At 38.4% G+C, this 25,449-nt stretch overlaps 1 protein-coding gene across 1 annotated transcript; it reads left to right on the top strand.

The window, feature by feature from the left end:
* Positions 1–592: 592 nt before the first annotated feature.
* Positions 593–24,638, top strand: ATP6V1B2 (ATPase H+ transporting V1 subunit B2). The gene is made up of 14 exons (XM_043927679.1): positions 593–782; positions 8,030–8,085; positions 12,382–12,480; positions 13,680–13,773; positions 13,928–14,005; positions 14,437–14,576; positions 14,914–15,015; positions 15,385–15,482; positions 16,093–16,216; positions 18,145–18,295; positions 19,705–19,787; positions 21,038–21,142; positions 22,362–22,491; positions 24,363–24,638. The coding sequence occupies exons 1-14, from the start codon at positions 647–649 to the stop codon at positions 24,500–24,502; spliced, it is 1,536 nt and encodes a 511-aa protein (XP_043783614.1). The 5' UTR covers positions 593–646; the 3' UTR covers positions 24,503–24,638.
* The last annotated feature ends 811 nt before the right edge of the window (positions 24,639–25,449 follow it).

Genomic DNA, 25,449 nt, shown 5'->3' with positions numbered 1-25,449 from the left:
GACAAGCCATTGAACATGATTATAATAATAAAAGCAAATCAAAGAAACAGTTTCCGACGTGCAGTCAAAATTGGCTTCCTCCCTCCAACACTATCCTTTAAATAGTTTCCAAATACACGACAGCTTGTCTTTCACACTCTGAAACAGTCCAATATGCTTTTTGAATGGTCAAGTGAGCGAATACATTGGAAAGGAAGATAATAAAGTGAGAAAGATGATGGCACATAGTGCCCTATGTTAATATTCAACGGAATAGGTTTTATATTGTTTTTCAAAGTGTTTCTCTTTTTTTTGAACTTGAGGTCTCTTCATTCAGCGTTAGGAAATGACTGTTGACTTTTTTCTTGTATGAAGTTGTCTTTTTTCCCTCTCCCTCCCTTCTTCTCTTTCTCCCTTAAATATTGCCTCTCTCTGGGTCCCTCTCGCTGCCGGGGAGCCCTCCTCCCAGCACGCTGGTCAGCTCCTCTCCCAGCCCGCGGGCTTAGCCCCGCCCACGCGGAGCCCAAGTCACGAGGCCGCGGGCGGGGCGCAGCCAAGGGGGCGGGGGCTCCACAGCGCGCATGGGCGGAGCGGGGAGCGGGCCGCCCCAGCTATATCTGCGCCTGCGCGGTGCGGCTGCGGGGCCAGTCGGGACGGAGGAGACAAGATGGCGCTGCGGGCGATGAGGGGGATCGTGAACGGGGCCGCGCCTGAGCTACCAGTACCCACCAGCGGGCCCCTGGCTGGGTCTCGAGAGCAGGCGCTGGCAGTTAGCCGGAACTACCTCTCCCAGCCTCGTCTCAGTAAGTATCAGAGAGCAAGACGAATCCTGTCTTTGCTCTTAGCCCCTTGCTCCCACTCACCTGCTTAACCAGAGGGGTGGGGTGGGGTGGGGTGGGTTTCTCGGTCTCGCGCCCCTGTACCCCGACCTCCGCGTCTCTCTCTAGAAGGAGATTTTCAGTGTTTCTTAATTTCCGTGCCAGCGGTGGGCTAAGGGGAAGAGCACCATCGGGAACTTTTTCCTGGGTTGGTGGGCTCCGGGCTGTTGCGCTACCCTGTGCAGCTTCCCGAGGCTGAAGTATGCTCAGGCGCTTGCTTCCTGTCCTGGAGCCAAGGCCGCTCCTTGCAGCGCTCATCCTGATCTTCTGCTGGCCTCGTTTGGATCTGCAAGGGTCTAGGGAACGCCCCTCCCCATCCCTCTGCCTCGGGTGTGGACCTCAGGGCAGGTTGTGAGCTCCTGCCGAGGTTTACGGTGTAGTGTCGTCGCTGACGTGGTCAGGCTTTTCTCGGATGGAGGTCAGGCCCACAGCCAGAGGGAGATGTTGTTCGGTGGAGAGGCAGCCCCGCAGGAGGACACCTAGAAACCAGCGAAAGCCAGAGCTGAAAAGTACCCCGCGGGTCATCCCAGTCTAACCCTCTCATTTTACAGTGAGAAGCCTAAGGTTCTGAGAGAGACAGCCTTGCCAGGCTTTAGACACCTAATTACTGACAAAGCAGGAAAATTCCAGATGTCTTCATTCCTGCTGGACCTTTTTCCTACCATTAACTTGAGCGCAAGGTTGTCTTAGGGAAGACAAGCAGTTTTGCCTGTATATGTAGAATATATGCAAAACTATGCAGAGGCATGTTTAAAATGTTGTTATTGTGAAAAAATCCTGATAGCCAGGCTTAAGTGGGCTGCTCAGCAATTCCAAAAGAAATGGTTCTTTATTACTAAACAGTACCAATGTGTAGCGTCAGACCTTTAGGCATTGGGGATGAGCCCTGAAAGTAGACTGTCTACAATTTAGGAAAGCACCTGATGTTTTCCAACACTGGTTAATTGCCAGAGTGCCTATTTGTGGGTGGCTCTTGGGTTAAAAAGAATTTCAGATGAAGGGTTTCAGTCTGGGCGCTCTCTTCCTGACTAATCCCATCCTGATCAGTCACTGGGTCATGTGACAGCACTGCAGTGTGAAGGAAAGACTTGATCATAGGTTTGCTGAGATGTGCTCTTTTTTTCTTTTTTGAGATATAGTTGATCTGTAACGTTGTGTTAGTTTCAGGTGGACAGCAGAATGATTCAGTTATATGTGTGTGTATGTGTGTGTCTCCTTTTTTAGATTCCTTCCCACTGTAGGTTATTACAAGGTATTGAGTATAGTTCCCTGTGCTGTAAAGTATGTCCTATTGCCTAGTAGTGTATAAATTTTAATTCCAAACTCCTAATTTATCCTGCCCCCCAACCATGTGCTTTTTATAATGGGAATTATTTGCATTAGAGAATGCCTGTTGGGAGTTTGTGTGAGCTGAAGTAAATATTTCAAGAAATTGACAGAAGTTACATCCATAAGAATACGTTTGTGCCTAACAATTACAGATACTCTCACTAATTGCATTTGTATGCTTTGATGTTCTTTGGGTAGAACAGATAAGACATTAGTGGTGCTTCTAGGAAAAGATTAGAAGAGGCAGTAGTCATTTTTCCATATAATAATTCACTCGGTCTCAATTCAGAGTATCAACTGAAACATAGTTGAAAGAGTACTCCATGAGTGAGGTTTTGAGCTCTTAAGGGAGGTGAGTATGATTTCTGGACATTCTGTGTGTGCTTAGCCTGGCTGAAGAACTTCAGGAGATGAGATTCCTCCTGACAAGATACAAGATTGCAACACAGTGCTTAAAACTGAAACTTTGTGGTTCAGGAATCCATTTTATCCTCAGTGCCTAGTCCAGTGCTCACACATAAAGAGGCATTCTGTTTTGTAATTGTTGTGTAGCTTGCATTTAAACCCCTTATTCTGATAATTTAGTGTTTGAATCCTTAATGTGGATGGAACCGGAGTAGGGAGTTGGGGTACTTGGTTGGAGTTTTCCTTCTGTGTCTGGATTATTCTAAAAAGCACAAATGATACCATACTTATGCTAACAGCTAACAGCGTTTGAATGTCATTTTTTTTTTCTTACATTGCCACATTCTTGGTTCTGGTTAACACTTTAATCACTTCTGAATAAATATTGGTTAACCTTGTCACTTTTCTAATTAAAGATGTTACCATCCTAAGTGAAAAGTTATAGTTTTTTAATGTGTGTTTTTTGAATAAAGGAATGGAATATTGGCACTTCCACTGTACAAAGAGGATGCTGGTTTTGAAAAGTTTGGGAATTGTGGGGCTGTTAACAAGGTCTGGAAAATGAGATCTGCAGGCTTGAAATAATCTTGAGCACATTGGTTGAATTTCTAGTCACAAGGAAAGAAAACTTGATTTTCTTTTACACTTTGAGCACGATTCAGTAATACACGTAGAGCTTTTGGATGTTAAGCATTTTGAATTAATCTCCTGTTTCTTGAGATCCTAGATCCTCCTGTCTTGCAGTTCTTATGTCACAAAGCAGACCTAACCTCAGTGAAAAGTCCAGTAAAGGAATCATTGGCCTGCCCTTTTTCTAGAACCTCTCTCTCCTTGCCCCATGCAAGGTGTGGGTCCCTACTTTTCTTGCACAATAGATGATGATTGTTCTGGTTTTGTTTTGCTAATAAGGTAGAGGCTGAAGGACCAGATCCCATATTGTGCAATGGTTGTTGAATTTTCTCTTTGAAAGTTTCACAATCATCAAGTAGTGTGTGTTCTGGTGAACAGTCTCGTATCCTTTAGGAGGAAGAGGATGTCATCTGACCAAGTACATGCTTCTTAAAACCTTTGTAGATTTGGGGTTTAAAATGTTGTTGTCTAAATATTTATCACCCCCCTAAATATTCAGGATCAAAGATGTAACCATGTCTGCTTTGTTGTCAGAAGTTCTAATCATTTCCTGCAGACCCAAGTTCTTGTTTGTTTGGAATTTTCAAGAGAAGAGTGGTCATTATTACTGTCAAACACAGGCATATTTATGTAATTTGTGAATGGATTTTGATTATTTTGAAGAACAGCTTAATGTCTTTGGCAGCTTCACTCTAAACAGTTGTCTCTGCTTTGGGCTGCTAATAGTAATGGTGAGGCGTGCTTAGTCGCTTCAGTTGTGTCTGACTCTTTGCGACCCTACGGAGTGTAGCCCACCAGGCTTCTCTGTCCATTGGGATTTTCCAGGCAAGAATACTGGCGTGAGTTGCCGTGCTCTCCTTCAGGGAATCTTCCTGACCCAGGATTCGAACCTACATCTCTTAAGTTTCCTGCATTGGCAGGTGAATTCTTTACCACTAGTGCCTCCTGGGAAGGCCCAATAATGATGAGGAAAGGTGGGCAATTGTTGAGAGTTGAAAGGTGGTGTTTGATGTTGTTTTCTTTGCTTGTCCACCCCCCTCCACCGTTTTATTATTATGGAAAGGAGCTATAGTTTGTATATAAACTGTCTTCTCCCTGTTTGTAGTCCAATGCTAGGAACTGTGCTATCTCCATACTTTTAAATTATACTGGAGACTAAGGATTATAAAGTACAAACTTAGAATTAGGAGAAGGAGGCATAAACAAAAATAATTTTAACCCTGTCTCTTTGATTTAGTAACAGATTTCTCAGAGATGTAGTTTAAGTGTGGAATCTGTGTCAGCCTTGCCTACCTCCCAGTGCTTCCTTGTGAACTGGAACAAGGTAGCCTATCCGCAGATGCTCTGTGAAGTGTGAAGCAGTTTGTTTTGGTGATATGTTTTGTTTAGTTTGGATTATGCCATGTATTAGTTTCTTTTGTATCCAACTTTAATTTAAATCAAGCGTGTTGCTTAAATGCTGCTTTTTATCTGAAGTGGTCTCCTGATGCTTACCAGGGAGAGAAAACTGCTGAAACATCTCCATCAGTTTCTACCTTTTCTGCTTTAACTTGTCTAATTGGAGAAAGATTATTTTTCAGTAATGATACAAGAGTGTCCCAGACCACAGAAAAGCACCAGTTCAGTTTTAGAATTTGAGCTGTAGCACAGAGTTAAAGAAAAAGTGACTGGAGGTGGACTGGGTAAGTTCAGATCCTTAGGGAAGTTACTTAATTTCTGGGGGGAAAAAAAAACAACTTGGAATAATATTCATTAACTCATAGACCTTTTATGGAGAGTAAAAAAGAATTCCTGACAAGTACTTATGAAATATTATTGGTGGTTTTGGTATTAATCAATTTGAATGGTTCTTGACTTTTTTGAAGGCTATGTACATTGTTTTAAATTTCGAGACTGTGGTGAAGTAGAATCTTGTCTTCTATAGTAGCAATCAACTTGATTCACTATTTCCGGGAAAAGCAATCATTAGTGGGGTTTTTTTTTTCTTGGTCATACTTTTGTCTTGTGACTGGCAAAACTTCATAGTTTTGAATGAGCTTGAGTTTAAACATGAGATTCTAAAGGATCATTGTTGAAGAGGTTAAAAATTCAAAGTTGCAAATCTTGTCCAGAAAGTAAAGAGAATTTCAGAACCTGAAGCGTTTTACTGATGTTAGGGTCAGCAGTTGCCTATAAATCTCAAAACAGAATTCCTCTACCCTCACTGGCCCACTCTCTCCTCCTGTTCCCAACTGTTAAGTTTTTTGAAAAGGTCAGTGTTTTAAAAGCCAGGTGCTAAGAAAATGTGTTTCCAATGTAGTTCACTTTGCATATCCACATAGCAATTTTAGAAAATCATTGAAAATCAGCATTTGGAATCTTAAAATGAAAACAATGAGGAAAAGAATCTAAAAAGAGTAAATGTGTGTGTGTGTGTGTGTATAACTGATTCACTTTGCAGTACATCTGAAATTAACACAACATTGTAAATCAACTATATGCCAATAAAAATTTTTTCAAAATTATATACAAAAGTATTCTTAAAAAATGAGAAACATCAGGGAATTCCCTGGTGGTCCAGTGGTTAGGACTGTGTGCACTTTTAACTCCCTGGCCTGGGTTCAGTCCCCGATCAGGGAACTACGATCCCTCACGCCAGGTGACACTGCCAAAAATAAAATAAGAACAAGGAAGAAATTGTTTCAGGGGTAGGAATTATTTCTAAGAGTAAGGTTGTTTTAAAACTGTAGGGAGGATGAATCAGTAGTATGTTAACTGTCTTTCAGGTTGGTGGAAGTCATTTATAACATTTGTAATATTCTCTACCTGGTCTGTAGCTGTGACTGTGATATATAGGCAAAGCATAAATTAAAAAAAGAACTTATGAAAACAAATAATGCAGTGATATTAGGATATGCGCTTTTGTATTTTTATTCGTATATAAAGGCATTTGCTGGCTATTGTTGGCCTCTAGTTCAGTCTGTGTTATTTAAAATCTAATATATGAATTATTTGGATTGAATTCATGTTTGGGGCCATGTTGTTGTATGTATGGCTGTACAGCCTTAAATGTGAATAATTATTGTAAACTATATTTTACAACTTTTTTTTCTGGCTTTATTACACACATTGTCTATTTGGTCGATGATTTAATCATATCATAATTTAATGAATCTGTTTATTCTTTTTTTTCCCTCCAAATATCTGTGCTTTAGATATAGCTACCGGATGATGAATTTTCCATGTATGCCCGGTAGTCTTATAATAAAAAAGTTTAAAAAAAAAACAAAACAGAGTCGGGAGGATTACCATATAAGTAGTAGAAAATATAATAATTGAGATCTTTCTAATAATCTTGAATTGCTTGCTTGCTTGGGTGCACAGTCATATCCTACTTACTCTTCGAGACCCCATGAATTGTAGCCCAGCAGCCTCCTCTGTCCATGGGATTTCCCAGGCAAGAATACTGGAGTGGATTGCTGTTTTCTCCTCCAGGGGATCTTCCTGACACAAGGATCGAACCCACATCTCCTGTGTGTCTTACATTGTAGGTGTATTCTTGACCACTTGAGCCATTGGGGAAAATCTTGGAGGCATGGTTAACTTGTTTACATGGACATCCATTCAGGTTGTGACTTCCTTTTTATCTAATGTTGAAAAAAGTAAAAAAGAGCACTTAGGGACCTCTGTTGATCTTTACAGTCATAAATGTATTCAAGCAAATATCCGGTGTCAGGAGGTCAGTGTCCTCAAAATGAGACGAGTGTTCCTGACGGCACTGGCCTGCGCTCTCCCTGTTTGTACTGGAGCACTTGCTCCCTGGCTAAAGAAATTGTCTTTTTAAATTCTGAAGCTCCTTGAGTGATCAGACTGCTTGTTTAAACAGTTTCCTTATTCTTGGACATCTACATTCATGCAGAAAATAAGAAATCACACAAGTGAAAGTTTCCCAACTGATTGACAGCTTCTTATAAATTATTGATTTCATTTGTTTTTTCAGCTTTTCTGATTATGAAATTTTGTTAATTCTGACATTGTTGGATTTGCTCTCCTGAGTTCTGATTTATATGTGATCACTGTTAATTACATTTGGCATGTGTGGAGCTGTGTTGTGGTTCACCGATGGCTGCATCTTTTCTAAAATGAGGGATTTGGGTAGCTTGTTGCTATGCATAATTTGCAGTAGAAAATATAAGCTTCTACAATGACAGTAACTTTTGACATTTTTTTAATAGGATACTTGTATGTTCTCTGGCCTTTTATCCCTCTTCATAAGCTCTTTTTTCACAGTTTTTATGGTACCATTTAATGATGGCTTTTTATCTTAACAGACTACTTTTTCTCAGATTTCTTTCATGAGTTTTGTCACTTTTGCTTAAAAAGGGTTCCCTTCCCCTTCTCTGTCTATTTTGCAAAGTGCCACCTTTTCTATAAAGTCATTTCTCTTCTAAATAAGAACAGCTGCATTGTCTTCCCCATGCTCCACAGATCCTCTGAACACCTCTGTTAGAACCCTTAACTCCCCTCCTCCTCATAAAATTGTGGACTCTCAGGAACTCTCTCTCTTTGCCTTTGTTTTTGTAGCCTGGGTCCTTGAAGCAGTGTGATTTATAGTAAGAATTCAACATGGTTTGGGTTGAATGAAGGGGAATTATGGAAAGTTGTACAGATGGGGGCATATTTTATGAATTCAGTGAAAACTTGCATACTGTTTGAGTGCTCCATATAATAATGGATGTGACAAAGCAGAGGATTTTTGGTAATACCAGAGAGGTAATGGAGACTGTTGTCCTATTTGATTAGCACTGACTGTTTCTGTTTCTTTCCAGCATACAAGACAGTATCAGGAGTTAATGGTCCATTAGTGATCTTAGATCATGTTAAGGTAATACCACTGTCATTATCATCTATTTATGCAGTTAAAAGCTTAGTACTAAAAACTGTAATTTTTTGTAATTAAAAATTACAAATTTTAAGCCATTCCTTGGTCTGAATGTCATTGCTACATAGGAGATAAGAATTTTAGAGCAGAAGTCAGAAGATAGGATTCTAGTACTGGATCAGTTCTGGATTCTGTTTGTGGCATTGAGTCCCTTATCTGCAAAATTTTTAATTTCTATTTTTTAAAAAAATTAAATTTTTAATAAAATTATTTCATTTAATTAAAATTAAATTTTTAATGAATTAAATTTTTAAATTAAAAAAACCTCACAGGTTTATTAGGGAAATAACTGTAATATCTGTAAGTATGTTTTATGACTTGTAGGATATTAGATATACAGTATCTTTTGGCTCTTGTCATAGACTGCCATATATTATAAGTACTTGTTACATATATGTTTTATCTTCTGTACTAAATTTTAAGGTCTTTAAATGAATAAACAATAAACTTTATCTTTGAGGGCCTGACACTGGTGTTCAATTAATGAATAAACAGGTTATCTCAACAGTGGCTAAAACCATAAAGTAAAGAATAGCTTTTACTTACTCAGTTTGTTGAAAGATTCTTTTGTTACATTTTGTTTTTTTTAGCCACACCTATATAATAAGAATTATCTTAGAAAAAGAGGCACGTAATATAGTTTATAATTGAGTACCTTGGGTGAAGCCTCCTGAGTTTTGTGATTAAAGTATCTTCAGAGGAGATTATTTGTGTAATATGCTCAGTGATTCTGCTTTGGTTATTGTTGAGAGTGGATTGGGGGAAAGGTACACATTTATTAGTTTGTTGAGAGAAGTAATGATGAAAGTACGTTTGGCATGTGGCCCTTCTAGATGCAGAAAGCAATCAAAAGACATTTCCTAAAAGAGTGCAAAGTGCATTGTCTGTTCAGCTTTATCACTAAGTTAATATTTTTATGCATGACAGGGTACCTATACAAATCAGACTAAGCATGTAGCTTACTCCTGGCCATAGCTTCATGCTAGTATGCAGTTTGATTCAAAGCTTCAGTATGTAGCACTGAAGTTGTACAATATATATGCAGATATCCATTAATGTTTTGTGAAAGGATGGAGCATACATTTTTCTTTTTTGAGAAAATATTGAAAATGTTGTTTTTTTGTCCTTTATTCTTTTTTACATACTTTTTATTAGATAAAATTGGGGCTTATATTTTAAGAGTATGAAGCATATTAGTAAATATACTTTCAAACAGTTTAAAAATATTCACGTTTCAACTATATTAAATGTTGAACTCAGCACCAAAAATATACAATACAAATATGTAAATATCTAATTGGTAAGGGCTCTGAAGGGTAAGTACACGATACTATGAGAGTCAGTAACAGGAAGGACTTCGAAAACATCTTGGAGGAAGTAATTTTAAGAAAGCTGAGAAGGTTTTATTGAATGTTTGGGGTATGACTCCAACTGAGGAAAAACTGGTAAATAAAGCTTATGTAGTTGTAAGCATTTATATGCCATAATGCATATACATAGGATCCAGGAATAGATAATTTTATACAAATTGTATCAGAATAGATGATGATGGAGACTGCTATATTTAACTCATTTTCTGAAGGTAGCACATCTTTCATTTCTAAACCAGACAAAAGATAGTATCAGAGAAGAAACAGTATAGCTATTCTCACTCACAGGCATAGATTCCAAAATGTGAGCATAAATGTATGCTCACATATTGGATATTAGCAGGAGTATATTTTAAAAAGTCAACAGGATTATGACAAAGTAGAATTTATCCTAGTAATACAAAGATGATTTGATATTAGAAAATGTCGGTATGATTCAGGTCATTCATAGATTAAGCTAGAGAAAGTTTATGCTCTTCTCAGTAAATGCCAAAAATATATCTGATAAAATTACTTGCTTCTTAAAAAAAAAAAAGAAGAAGAAGAAAAAGAGGGTGGTTTTAGAAATAAGGAATATGACAGACTTTCAAAACCTCTTAAAGGCTATCCATGATAACCTACGGCCAACAGCACCCTTAAGGGGACACACCTTTGGGAACACTCCCATTTAAGTCAGGAACAAGGTGAGGGGGTCCGCTGTCCCCACCACTCTCCATCTTTGTTGGTTCTTTTGCTTGAACCCTAAGCAGTGTTGTGGGAAAAAGAAATTAGGGGATATAGGGATTAAAAAGGAAAAGGCACAACTATCATCATTTTTTGGTACTATGATTAAACGGAAAACACAAGTCATTCAGTGGACAGACTATTAGAAACAGTAGTGTGAAACAGTGTTGCTGGATACAGAAGATCAGTCTGTAGAAATCTGGAGAAGGCAATGGCACCCCACTCCAGTACTCTTGCCTGGAAAATCCCATGGACGGTGGAGCCTGGTAGGCTGCAGTCCACGGCGTCGCTAAGAGTGGGACACGACTGAGCGACTTCCCTTTCACTTCTCACTTACATGCATTGGAGAAGGAAATGGCAACCCACTCCAGTGTTCTTGCCTGGAGAATCCCAGGGACAGGGGAGCCTGGTGGGCTGCCGTCTGTGGGGTCGCACAGAGTCGGACACGACTGAAGTGACTTAGCAGCAGCGGCAGCAGTGAAACTTTATTGAAAGACATAAAAGAAGACTTCAAATAAGAGGAGATTCCACACCCACGAGTGAAAAGACTCAGAATTCTCCCCAGGTGACAAAGTCAGTTAGGAGCAGATAATAAAGATTTGGTGCAGGAGTGAGCAGGCATTTCAGTGGAACAAAATTAAGATTCTTAAAACCAGCTCTTCTCACACCTGAGAATTTGACTTGGTAAATGATAAAGGCTACATTACAAGTCAGTGGGGGCTATTTGTGTTACTCAGTAGATAAGAATTGGGGCATTTGGCTTCCTATATGGAAAAAAGAAAAATGAGAAAAATACAATTACTTACCAGAAATAAATCCAAATGGATTAAAGACCTAAACATGAAAAACCTATCAGAAGACAATACAGAAGACCATTTTTATTTATGACTTTAGATTGGAAGGTTTTCCTACAAAAAAGAGGCAAATCATAAAACAAGTCATTTTATTGCAAAAACTTCTGTATGATTAAGATTACCATAAATAAAATTAAAAAAAAAAAAAAAGACTGGGAGCAGATACTCGGAAAAGGATTAATATTCAGAATCTATGAAACTTGTCTAAAAGCAGATTTAGTTGAAAAGTGAGGAAAATATGTTAATAAACCAATTACAGGAAGTGAAGTCAGAATTGTCAGTGAGCATGAAAAGATGCTTAGTATTAATAGAAAAATGCAAATTGAAAGATACTATTCTTTATCAAAATGGTAAAAATTAAAGTTTGGTAATATAAGATTGGCAAAGATGTAGGGAAAAGATACTTTTCTATGCTACTAGGAAATTGTAAAGATTACTCCTTTGCAGAGTATAATTTCACAGAAAAATGGACACAACCTGTAACCTGCCACTAGGTAACTAAATACCTTAGGGAAACTTAGGCCCACTTGCATGAGGAGCCACATGTGAGAAAGTCCATTGCAGTATGTTTGTGCTAGTATAAATTTGTAACAACCTTGAACACCACTGGTAGAAGAACAGCTGGATGAAATGTAGTATCACTTGATTTTATCTTAAATATTACCATGACAGACCCAAAATATTTGGGCAAGTGGGAAAAAACCAAATTGCAAGATGATATGTTTAGTATGTTACCATTTAGGTAAATGAAGCGTTAACAGTGTATTTTTGGAAACATGCAATTTAAAGTATTAAAATGGACTAGAGGAATGCACTTCTAGTTAGGAGAAGTGTATATTGAGGGAGGTATATTAGCATTATTTAAAAGGAGTAATTATTTTATTGTTTAGTTGCATTTTATCCCTGTTCCCCGACAGCACGAAGTGACTAAACAGCCCAGAAGCAAGCATCATTGCTGAGTAGAGGGAATGTAGTTATTTGTTAGTTTTACCATCTTTCTATAGTCTGAAAACTTAAAAATATGCATGGAAGAAAAAAAAAATTAACTGCTGTGTTTCCATAGAATCAAGATTCTTTTTTCTATACGTTTTGCTGTGTTTGCCAGAATGTGTGCCAGCAGTGAGTGTTTTAAGGATTTAAACTACCTGAGGATATTTTAACCTCTTGATATATACCTGCATGTATAGGGGACGTGTAGGGATTGCACAAGCATGTGTGCTATGATAGAGCCTATAGATCATTTGGGCTTCTAAAACGTTGGTTTATTGAGCCTTTGTTTTTTTCCTATTTAGTTTCCCAGATATGCTGAGATTGTGCACTTAACACTACCTGATGGGACGAAGCGGAGCGGGCAAGTTCTAGAAGTTAGTGGTTCCAAAGCTGTGGTTCAGGTAAGCATTACTTTAAAAATCTGGCCAGTTGAACATTTTTCTAATCACAAAAAAGCATAAGAAACACCAGTTATGTTTTCTGATGATTATCACATAAGTATACAGATCTTCCTTGACTTAGTAGTGGGGTGACATCTTGATAAACCTCCATCAGTAAGTTGAAAATACATTTAAGTTGAAAATGCATTTAGTACACAGAACCTACTGAACATCACAGCTTAGCTTAACTTCCATTGAAGGTGCTCAGAACACTTAGATTAGCGTGCAGTTGCACAAGACCGTCTAATGCAAAGCCTATTTTATAATAAAATGATATGTATCTAATGTATTTCTACCATATGACCCCTCTGTCTGTTTAGAGGTTGATTACTGACTGTGACGAAAGAAAATTAATTTTTCTTGTTTTCTTGCCAAATGTCTGCCACCTATGTGCATTCTAGCCCAATAGCTCCACTGGTAAAATGGCTTTTTTTTTTTTTAATTGGTAAAATGAAGCAGATAATCACATAGAAGGAAAGAGATAAAAAAACAGAATTCACAGCTTGTGGATTGAAACCAAAACAAGATCTGAATCTGTGTCTTTAAATTGTCTCTGATAAGTCTAGTTTTTAATGTTACTGACTATAGAAAGTGGCAGTTTTCTTGAATAACATATTGCCCTAAAAAGTAATCTGGATGGCACCACTGACTCAATGGACATGAGTTTGAGGAAGCTCTAGGAGATGGTGAAGGACAGGGAAGCCTGGCGTGCGGCAGTCCATGGGGTCGCAGAGTCAGACACGACTGAGCAACTGAATAACAACAAAAAAATAATCTAAAGCAGAGGTCAGCAGAATTTTTGTAAGGGGCCAGATAGATTATTTTAGGCTTCGTGAGATTTTATCTTAGGTCTCCTCTGTTGCATGGTCTTTACACTTTCTTACCCCTTTTTTAAAAAAGAAAAACCACTCTTTCAAACTGTGAAAACAAAAACATTCTTAGCTTGCTTGATAGGTTTGGCCTGCAAGCATGACCCTGGTTATTTAAGAGGTGGAAGTCTGGTTCATCACCCACCATGAACACTTCTTCGTTAGTGGTATTAAAAGTAGTATATACATTTATGTATTTTACTTTATAAGGGCCATTTAAGAGGCAAACAAATGTTAAGCGTCTATGGTCAAATTTCTTTTACTCTTCTGTTTACCTTTCTTTCTTGACAGGTATTTGAAGGGACCTCAGGTATCGATGCCAAGAAAACGTCCTGTGAGTTTACGGGGGATATTCTCCGAACGCCAGTGTCAGAGGATATGCTTGGTAAACAGATACTATTATTCATTCTGAGCAGAGATCTGTTTCCTTTCTGATGTATTTCCATGTAGTCTTTTTAAATGAATGTTTAGAAACATGGTTAAAAAAGTGAATATTTGAGTCATCGCGCGCTCTGTCCTGTCTTGCCGTTGTCTAACAGGTCGGGTGTTCAACGGGTCAGGGAAACCCATTGACAGAGGTCCTGTTGTCCTGGCTGAAGACTTCCTAGACATCATGGGTAGGGACAGAAAATGGACTTTGTGTTTAGGGGGAATAGCATCTGTCTTATACCTTTGTCAGAGAAAGGGGGATTTTTATGATACTTAAGTAAATAACCAACATGCTTCATATTTAATTAGTTATTTTGTTAATTATTTAGTAATTTTATTTTTCCCAGAGCTTATCTTAATTTTTTACATCAAATACTACAAGATATTGTAAAATATTACAAGGATATATCTGAAATATAAGTAGTGGAGCCCTAATGGCTTTGAAATTAGGATTTCTCTCTTGCTACACCATATAATTTATGAATCTACAAAAGATTAATGCAAAAAAGTTTCCGATTTCAAAAATAACTCATTTTTTAAGAGTAGCAGGAAATGCATTATATGACTGTAGTCTTAATATGTAGATGTACTGAAATGTTCTCTTTTGGAAACGCATTAGGCCAGCCAATCAACCCTCAATGTCGAATCTATCCAGAGGAGATGATTCAGACCGGCATTTCGGCCATTGATGGCATGAACAGTATTGCTCGGGGGCAGAAGATTCCTATCTTCTCTGCTGCTGGCTTACCGCACAATGAGGTGAGAACTAGAATCTGTTTGATCTGAAATTTAAGAAGAAAGGATCTCCAAATGTTTCACTGTTAGTGAGAAACCAGATAAAGGATTTTCAAGGTAAATACCCAGTGTTACTGTTTATATAAATCCAGCTCTATTGACTATCTTATCCATGTGTATCTGACTTCTTCCTTACTCAGGAATCTTTGCAAAAATTACAGGATAATTTTGTTAGGGAAAGACCTTTAAGACATTCCAATTTCATTTATGATTTAATTCCCAGAAGTTTAGGATAAAGGTTATTTTGTTATAGAAAATATTATTTTAGATTTCAACTCGGTCCTTTTATACTCCCCATCAGATTGCAGCTCAAATCTGTCGCCAGGCTGGTTTGGTAAAAAAATCCAAAGATGTAGTGGACTACAGTGAGGAAAATTTTGCGATTGTATTTGCTGCTATGGGTGTAAGTATAATCTTTTTCTGTTTTAGAATGAAATGTAAAATTGCTTATGTTCTTAAAACAGTATAGAAAAATACACATGTATCATTCAATTTATCTCCAGGTAGAGAACTTTCAACTTGGCATTTTGGGCAAACCATGGATTAGTATTTAGCAGTTGACTGGAATATAAGAATAATTTTCTCTTTGTACCCAAAGCTGACTGTTTACTCTCTTGGCTTTTGTGAATGTTTTGGGAGTACCTGAAGCTTTAAAAGAAGGAGCAGTGCATATCTATAGCTTGGCCTTCATTAGAAATAAATGCTGGGGGAAAAAAGAAAAATAACTGAGACTCTTGCATCTCTGAGCACTGATGAAGTCATTACCATTTAGGTAAACATGGAAACTGCCCGATTCTTCAAATCTGACTTTGAGGAAAATGGCTCAATGGACAACGTCTGCCTGTTTTTGAACTTGGCTAACGACCCAACGTAAGTAAACAAATATGCTGTTTCTGTTTACACAGGCTTCTGGTCAAAAATATTACCTTAGACTAGGGAGGTAAAACATTATAATGAAAGCTTCATGGGCCTAGGAATAAGATAACCATATGTAAATTCCAGCTCTGCTTTTTGCAGGTTACTTGGCTTTGGGCAAGTTATTCAAGCTCTGAAGCTCACTGTCTGCTTTCGTACAATGTGATAAATGATACTTGCCTCACAGAGTTGTGCATGTTAGATGAGATAATAAGTCACTTAGAGCATGGCCCATGCTCAGTAGATGACCTTTCCTCTTACCTGTGAAGTCTGGCCCCCGTTGTTTCCCCCTTTCTCCTCCTCTCTCCCTTCCTTTCTTGCTAACTTTTGAGAACCATGTAGTTCTGAGGAACTGTGGGGCATTTATAAAATAATCAATTCAGCTGTGTAGCACTGAGTAAATACATAAAAGAACTCTGCCTTACTTAAGAATTTTAAAGAAGTAATTTCTTCACCTTGTCAGTTTGTGTAAAACTTTAAAAGGGAGATTGTGCTATTATTTCCAGAATCAGTTTGTTTTTGGCCTTTTTGTCTGAGTGACATAGTACTTAATGTTTCATTTCAGTATTGAGCGAATTATCACTCCTCGATTGGCTCTAACCACGGCCGAGTTCCTGGCCTATCAGTGTGAGAAACATGTATTGGTTATCCTAACAGACATGAGTTCTTATGCTGAAGCACTTCGAGAGGTAATTTTTCTCTTAATTACAGTAGGTTATCTTGTTAGGGTTATCTTGTTGCTCTGCAAATTTTCATTTTTTTTAATAAATCATTTTTTAAAATTAATTATTCATATATTAGTATAACACTTTAATCAGGAAAGAAAATGCTATTTTTGTCAGCCTAGTTGAAATGATTGAAGATGAGATTTAAATTATTAGCCTGTTTATAATACTGTCACTATCTCCATTGATGAAGACTGGATTCCCAGGACTTTTCCTGGTGGTCCAGTGGTTAAGAACCCACCTTCTAGTGCAGAGGTCACGTGCTCGATCCCAGGTGAGAGAACTGGGATCCCACACGCCGTGGAGCATCTAAGCCCGTGTGCTGCAGCTAAGATGTGATACAGACAAATGAATGAATGAATATTAAAAAAAAAAAAAAGATTGGATTCTTAAAGAGAGTAAATCATGCAAGCTATTTAATCAGCGACTCTACCAGGAAGTTCTGTCTACGTCCGGACAGTCCATTTTTAGCCCTTTTCAAGAATTTCATTTTCAGTGACGTAAATTTTTATATATTTACATAAATAAAGACTATACTCTGGCAGAACCCTCTTCAGAACTTTTTTCCCTTCAGAAAACTCAGTATTTAGAAACAATGTAAGATTCTAGCATCCAGAAGTGTAGGGTGTGTTCTCATGCACATTAGGAAATTTTGAGTGAGTTGCTCTGTTAAGTATGTAAGAAAGAGAAAAAGACTTCTGAAGAGACATGCTATATAAATATCTAGGTTCTTAAAATTCCCTAAGATCTGTCACCATATCTCACTCTGCTTTGGTGTTTTTCCATTGAAGGACTTTTTTTCTCCCATCCATCATAAATACTCACATCAAAGGCAGTAAAAATAAGTATTAATGAAAATTTTTAGGAAAGACAATTTAAAAGCCCTTTTTAAAAAATTATTATTACATCCAACAGACAGCTATTTTGTCAGATAGCCACTTAAGTTTTCTGTATGTTTATCTTACTTTCTGCATGATCTCCTTTGATGTTCAGTTGCTAAGTCATATATGACTGTGACCCCATGGACTGCACCATGCCACATTGATAAAAACTGGTCTGCAGGCCACAGTTTGAGTAGCTCTGATGGAGCATGCTCTTGGAGGTGCCAAAGTAGCCCTTAGAAGTTGGGCTTCATACTTTCGGGTTCTTAGTGGTTGTAGATTAATATGTATACATAATATTCTAGTGTGCATGTCTCTGAGAGACCTTTTATTACTGTTCTTGTGCAGTGATATAGGGAAATTATCTGGCCCTTGATTCCAGTTGTAATTTGGGGTTAATATTAACTTCCTCATTAGAGTTCTTGTGAGGATTAAATTAAAATGATGTATGTAAAGTATATCTGGAGAAGGAAATGGCAACTCACTCCATTCTTGCCTGGGAAATCCCATGGACAGAGGAGCCTGGTGGCTACAGTTTGTGGGTTTGCAGAGTCAGATGCAACTGAGCACACACACATAAGATGCGTTTGATTTTTTCAGAGTTAGTTTATATAAATCTGCAGGATACATAACATGAAATAAATCTTGTGAACTGAGAATGTTCTCTTGGTTTTAAAATGGACCTCCTAAATAAAAAAATAAAATAAATAAATAAAATGGACTTCCTTTGATTTATAAAATTGCAAGCTGGATTTTTTTCTGGCAAGCTATTTAAAGATTCTTGTTATGGCAATAATGATTTTAACAAAAAGCTTCTGGTCCTCAGTTGTCAACATTTCTGTTGTAAAATAATGTGAAATTTTGCTGCTAGATTTTTCTAAATGAGACAGTACTTAAAATGAACAAGGTGATGTATCTGACTTTGTAGTTTGGCCTATTCAAACGTGTTCTGACCAAGCGTTTGTTCTCCTATCCTGGTGTGTGATTCTGTTCTCCTTGATTCACTGTCAGGTTTCAGCAGCTAGGGAAGAGGTTCCTGGTCGACGAGGTTTCCCAGGTTACATGTATACAGATTTAGCCACAATATATGAACGCGCTGGTCGAGTGGAAGGTCGAAATGGCTCTATTACTCAAATTCCTATTCTCACCATGCCTAACGATGGTAAGTTTTGCATCTTCGGATTATAGCAGGCCTGATCATTGTAAGTGCTTTAATTTCAAGAGAGGGGATCATCTATCGTTTTGAGAGTATGCTCCAGGAGTTGAGTTTACCTAATGATTTGTTTCTAATAAAATTTTTTCATTTTAAAGCTACCTATAATTACTATTCTTTAGTAGAAAAAATTTTCTTGTAATTTTAATTTTTATTTGTTAGCTAGAATTTAGTGTCTGCTATTTGCAGGACACTGGTCCAGATGTAAGGAATTTTTTTAAATGTATGAGCTCTTCTTCTTATAAGCTACTCATTCTACTTGGATATTATGTATGTGCACCAGTAATTTAAGGTAGCTTAAGTGCCAGATAAAGAGCGCATGTAGTAAATGCCACAAGACTGGCGGTAGAATGATTGACAAAGGCTCGTTAAAAATTACTTGGTTTTACCACATATGCAAGTGCACAGTGCAGTGCCTGCCTGGGTGTCTGCCCAGTAGCTCCTGGGTGAGACTTTCAGCATTCCCCTTGTGTTAGTGTCTTTTTCTCTTTATCTCAGCTGTTTGTTTGTTTTAGATGCTTTCACAGAATATTTTCAGAAACAGTAATAACTATAACTGAGCACTGTTTCAAGTGTTCTGTAAATACTGACTCATTAATTCTTCATGGTGACTTTGAGGTGTCCGCTCTCCTGTGAGGCACAGGAAGGTAAGGTGTCCCAGATGGGAAGTGGCGGCTTTAGAACCCAGGCAGCCTGAGCGGTACCTCAGACGTGACAGTGACTTGTCCCAAGGAAGCAGCTGCGAGGTTACTCTGGTTGAACAGACTGCGGGACACCTTGCTCTGCGGGGCCTGTCTGGGCTGCCTGTAGTGTTGCTTTACTGGTTTAGCCTGTTTGTACTTCCCATGTTGAAATGTTGGGTGCCCATCTGGGATAATTTATGGAAGAATGCTGTCTCAGTATACATCAAATGGTCAAATCTCTGCATGCGAACTTTGTGTTTAAATGGAACTTTATTTGTACTTGAGGGAGAGGCAGCACATCTAGGAGAAATAGTACATTTTATGAATGTAGCTAATTTAACTTGTGTCAACACATATCTGACTGGTGCTGCAACCAGGTAAGTTAAACTGGCCATCGTGGTAACCTCTAACCATTTTGTCTGTTTAGATTCTAAACTTTATTAAAATCAGATAAAGTTTTGAAATAAAGTGTTTCAGCCACAGTGGCCACATTTCACGTGTTCAGTAGCCACGTTTGACCAGTGGCTGCCATACTGCACAGCACAGATAAAGAATTTTTCCATCATCACAGAAAATTATTTTATATAGCACTGTTTTAAGTAGTACAGATAACTTCCTGTGGTTTTGTTTATATGAGATGGACAGTAACTAACATCAGATGTCTTCCTCTGGTAGATATTACTCACCCGATCCCTGACTTGACTGGATATATTACAGAGGGGCAGATCTATGTGGACAGACAGCTACACAACAGACAGGTATTGAACACTTGTGCAGTGCTATAAGCTTACACATCTATTCTTCAGTTATTCTTTAGTGTCTCTGACTTTGCTCTTAGGAATTATCTATTTAGAAAATATCAACTTGAATTGTTTTTAATATGACTGTGAAACTCTCATTTCTGTAATACTAAAATCTAGTGTGGAAAAGACTGCCAGAATTAAGAATTAAATTTCCACTTTCCTTATTATGCCTCAAAGTAGAATCTGTTGTCTCAAAGAACTTTTTTTGGGTCTTTATTCAAAAATAGTATGGGCCACCAATTTTGTTACTAATATAAAAATAGATTTTTCAGATTTTTCTCCTTTTTATTGTTAATTGTTTTTAATTGATGTATAATTGATAGTCACATGTGTACAGTGTAATGGTTTGATATTTGTATTTGTTGCAAAATGATCACCACAATAAGCCCAGTTAACGTCTGTTACCTTACATAGTTAGTTTTTTTTCTTACGATGAGAATTTTGGAGACCCAGTCTTTTAGCTACCTTTAAATATGCAACACAACATTATTAACTTATGTAGTCACCATGCTGATCATTCCATCTGTGTGACTTACTGACTTTATCACTTACCTTTTGATGTCCCTCACCCATTTTTCCCACCCCATCCCCTGCCTCAGGCAGCCACCAATATGTTATCTGTGAGCTCAACAATTTTTTTGTTTTTCAAGATTCCATGGATGTGAGATGATACATACTCTCTTTTTTTATACATTATACATATTTCTCTTGTATCTCTTTCTCTCTGACTTACTTCAGTTAGCGTAGTGCCTTCAAGGTCAATCCATGTTGTCACAAACAGCAAGATAGCATTCTTTTTTATGCTGAGGAATAAAAAATGGAATCTTTTAATTGTTTTTTAATAGATGCCAGCTTCTAATAATGAGCTTTTTGATGAAACTTAATCTTTTTATGTGTTGTTTGATGAGAGTTCAGAACCATTTTGGATTTGATATTACAGATAGATTTTGAAAATTCAGTTTTTTAAATATAATCTTGTACTGTTTTGTAGATTTTACATTTTGGATTTGATTTCTCAAAAGAAGTCTTAAGCTTTAAAATATTTCTTCCTTATCAGGAAAAGATATTAGGACTCATCTAGGAAACAAATGCAGCAGCTTTATCCAATTTAAATAATAATAATGAGTTTCACAATCCTTTACTACTAGTAAAGCTTGAATTTTGTACTTAAATATAATATTTTCTCCCTTCCCATTTTACCCAAGATTTACCCACCCATTAATGTGCTGCCTTCCTTGTCGCGGTTGATGAAGTCTGCTATTGGAGAAGGCATGACCAGAAAGGATCACGCCGATGTGTCTAACCAGCTGGTATGTGTGTGCTCTCCAGGATGAATGCTTTCTTAGTTCATTCCTTCTGCTTTCTTAACACCCCTTGTCTTTTTTCCACATCACTTTTTTCTCCACCATCAAAGCAAGAGTGTAATATAGAATACTGGAATATCAGTGGAATTCATTAGAGCCAAGTAGTTTTTTCATGAGGATATGCTCATGACAAAGATCAAAATTCACATGCCTTGGAGAAGGAATTGGCAAACCACTCCAGTGTTGTTGCCTGGGAAATCCTATGGACAGAGGAGCCTGGCAGGCTACAGTCCATGGGGTCACAGAGAGTCGGACGTGACCGAGTGACTAAGCACATAGCTGCTGAGGTCCTAGAAGCTGGCCCTTTATGTGGAGCGCCGCTCCCTCTGGCGCTGGGCCCAGGGTCTCTCCCTGAGCTGCCAGTGTCAGTAAAGAGGAGACCTTTCCCCTCCCCGCCCAGTCTGTCCCCCTGACAGCCGTGTAAGGACCCATGTGTCCCGACTGAGACGGTGCCTCCCACCTGCTCCTCAGGTCCTTCATCCCTCCCACCCCATCCCCTCGCCAGTCTCAGATGCGAATAGAGTTTAAAGACAAGAAAAAAGAATCACATGCATGAGACCTGCCTCCCAAAGTGTATGAAGTAGTTTTTAAATAAAAAATCAAGGCCTAAAGCCTTTAAGTTTTTATTAGTAATCTTAATAGTAATTATACAGTATTTCTGAAAGAATATTCTACCTTATTTTTTGTTTAACATAGTAGGCAATCACCAGAACACTAAGGGGTAGTACATACGTATTCTGTGAAATCCTTGGTTTCTATAGCCCTGAGATTGTATAGCAAGCATAATTAAAGGAAAATGCATGTGACCTTAAAATAGGCATGATAAACCTACTAATATCACAAATATTTTTTTGAATAGAATTTAGAGATGGATTTCTCCCATAGTGTAAGTTATATGAAAATGTTTTACAAAATGTAAGCTCATTGATATGTTTAGAGAGCATTTTTTTGTACATTGTTGGTATTGTTGATGTATTGTATGCCTGAAGACTCCTTTATGAGTGAGACTATTGTATAATAAAGTCTTTCTGACTTGCATATGAACTTTGTGAATTACGTTTGGAAGTACTGTGAAATCCTATGAAGATAGCTGTAGCAATACACTTCCATAGCCCAGATTATTGTTAACGTTTATGAAACCTTGTCTCTGCTTTTGTCTCTGTAGTATGCATGCTATGCTATTGGTAAGGATGTACAAGCCATGAAAGCTGTCGTTGGAGAAGAAGCCCTTACCTCAGATGATCTTCTTTACTTGGAATTCCTGCAGAAGTTTGAGAGGAACTTTATTGCTCAGGGTAAGATGACTGTTTTCCCATGAATATAAACAGCATCCTAGGTAGTTTTGAGGACTTCTTTCCTAGTCTGAGAGAATTTACGTTGGTCTCCATGCAGTTTTCCCTTTGATCAGAGAAGAGGTTCTCCCAGCCACCTGCCATGTCTTTGTTCTTAGCCCTCTGCCTTCAACTCCTTGATCCAGTTGTGTGGCTCCTGTCTTACTCTTTCCCTTCTTACAACCAGCCTTCTGCTCTGCTGCCTCCCTTGTCCCTTCTTCTTAACCTCCCTGCAGTGCTCTACTCTGGTTTTGGGGCTTTCAGACTTTTCCAGTCCATCTATCTTCATCTTCCTGATTTCCTGTCTTCTTGCTTCTCAATTGTTAATGTTTCCAAAGGCTTAATTACTTCTTTCTGTGCTTTTCCCCCTACGCTGATGACTGACTTCCTGTTTATGAGCCTTTAGCCTCTTTCTGAAGCTCTAGTCCCACGTTTCTAACTGGGATACCTTTGTTTATGCCACGATCTTCTCAGGCTTAGCGTGGTGAGAACCAGAGGATTTTCCCAGCTGACCACCTGCCTAGCAGTTAACTCCCTTTTCAGTTTCTGTCTGCCTCTGGCATGACCGTTGTCCCGGTTAGCCCAGGCTCCGGAATTAGGGATTCTTAACCTTTTTCATTTATTTTCCACTATCAAATATTCACTAATTTGCATTGTTCTCCTTTAAAACATCCTGTTCTGTTTTTTTTTGTTGTTGTTCCTATTATAACTTAGGCCAATGTTTCTCAAAATGGAACATACTTTTGAATCTACTGGGGATCTTGTTGAAATGCAGATCTGATTCAGTAGAACTGGGTGGGGCCAGAGAGTCTGTTTTGACAAGTTCCTGGGTGATGTTGAAGCTGCAGTGATCTCTGTCCACTCTTGAGTCCGAAGACCTAGTCCAGTCCTTCTCTCATCATCTGTGGCTGGTGTCTTCACTAGTCTCCCCAGTTCTATACCACTGCAGGAGTAAATTTACTGTTAACTATGTTGATTGTCCTTCTGTTAAAAAGTCTGTAGTGGTTTTAATCACATAGCATATGTAGGGCTTTTGAGCTGTGTTGTTTGGTCTCTCCCCTGTCACTTCTACTAATGCTGATGAACTCTATTTTTTACCTCAGTGATACTTACAATAGATGTGTTTATTTTGGAATAATGCTTCAGCTATACACATAGGATTTGTGCACTTTTGAGTTTACTTGATATAGTTTTTGTTAACATTAAAAATCTCCCAAATATGTTTGTTGGGTTTTCTTTAAAAAAAAAAAAATTATGTAGAACCACAAAGGATAACAACTATTCTGGTAGAGAAAAGGACCAAGAACTCTAATTCCTTAGCCAAAATATGAGATTCATTTGCAGGATAAGGATGATTTTGCTATTAAAAATAATAATGGCAGTAACAACTTTGAAAACCACTGCCTTATTCAGGAGCTTAATTGGCCTTTAAGGCCTTTTATGTGTCTGTACTAGACTCCTTCAGGTCGGCCTCTTTTCTGGGGAACAGCTTTCTCGTTAATCCCTGGATAAAACCCTGACTCTGGTTTCCATTATTCAGTGGAATGTATTTAGATCCCACCCAGTTATCAGAAAAAGGCATGTATGCGTGTACATCAAGAGCCACTGCTGTCTCGCCTGTGGCTTTCTCGCTTTTCTCTTATTCTCAGAGATACTTACTGTCTAAACCCTCATTTCTAAATTCAGTCACATCAGTCCGGGGAGACCTAGCTATTTGTGTATCTTTTTTATACTCCACGCTCCCAGTGTTAGGTCCATAACAGAGTAAATTTTGAATAACTCTGGTAAGTTGATAGTAGTTGGCCTTTACTCATCTGATCTCAATTTTTTGTAAGGTCCTTATGAAAACCGCACTGTGTATGAGACTTTGGACATTGGCTGGCAACTGCTCCGAATCTTCCCCAAAGAAATGCTGAAGAGGATCCCTCAGAGCACCCTGAGCGAATTCTACCCTCGAGACTCTGCGAAGCATTAGCTGCTACTTCATCGCTGGCTCGATGCTCTTGTGAAGTACTGGTTCTGTTTTCTTTATTCCTTTTGCACTCCCCCATCCCCACCTTTGTGTTGGAGTTTACTGTGTTACCCTGTAATTAAAAACAAAGACTAGGTAACATACTGTGCCAGTGTTGCAATGTTTTAAACTGCTAACAGACTTTAAAATATCCCCTGTTTAGAAAAACCTGGATCCTTCCAACGCTTGCTTTAAAGCATCTGAGAGTTGGAGGTGAAGTTTTTCACTGATGTGTGTATTTGTACATAGTGGTGTACCTAACTGTCTAATGTCCTCATTATTGGAGTCTCTTAGCCCTTCCCTCTCCACCCTGGCAAGAGTATCACTATCTGGAGTTCAGTGCTTTGGTCCCCAAGCTAGGCGCAAGAGAGGGGTCTGAAAGACACTTCTCAGAGCCAAGAGGCTTTCCTGAGCACTGGTTTTAGATTTTGGTATGCCTCAGGGTCTGTGCCGCTGCTCTCAGCAGATGGTTTTTGCTGCCCGCCTGCTCTTTCCTGTCTAATGGATAGATTGGAAAAGGAGTTTCCTTTTCCTCTTTGGTACGGATTAGCTTCAACCCCGTGTCTTACTGCTCTTCCTCCCTGTGAGTAACACGGAACCATGCCACTGTTGCCCCGCTGGCATTGCTCTGAGCAGCAAAGTAGCCTGTCCTAATGGTCCTTCCTGGGTTTCCATGCAGAAGAAGCATCATTACAGTAATTAATAGAACTGTTGCTTGGGAAGAGTTGGGATACAATTTTTTAAGAGTAAAAAAGAAAATATCCTTTCTACATTTGGACATGCCAACAGTGGTTTTAAGTTTCTAGAATGTTGACCAGATGCTAAAAAGGCAAGTGGGGAAGAGAAAGCACTTCTGTGTATGGATTTGTTAATTTAATGTATGGATATTTTAAACTCTGTTAGATAGTAGC

The sequence above is a fragment of the Cervus elaphus genome, chromosome 16, assembly GCF_910594005.1.
Source record: "Cervus elaphus chromosome 16, mCerEla1.1, whole genome shotgun sequence".
Classification (NCBI taxonomy): domain Eukaryota; kingdom Metazoa; phylum Chordata; class Mammalia; order Artiodactyla; family Cervidae; genus Cervus; species Cervus elaphus.
This window is presented reverse-complemented; position numbering and strand designations above follow the sequence as displayed.

Bases quoted from the DNA above. Each gene is read 5' to 3' on its own strand.
- ATP6V1B2 (XM_043927679.1), top strand. From the start codon at position 647: ATGGCGCTGCGGGCGATGAGGGGGATCGTGAACGGGGCCGCGCCTGAG. The intron at 16,217-18,144 runs GTAATTTTTCTC...ATTCACTGTCAG, and splicing joins ATGCTGAAGCACTTCGAGAG to GTTTCAGCAGCTAGGGAAGA. The intron at 18,296-19,704 runs GTAAGTTTTGCA...TTCCTCTGGTAG, and splicing joins TCTCACCATGCCTAACGATG to ATATTACTCACCCGATCCCT.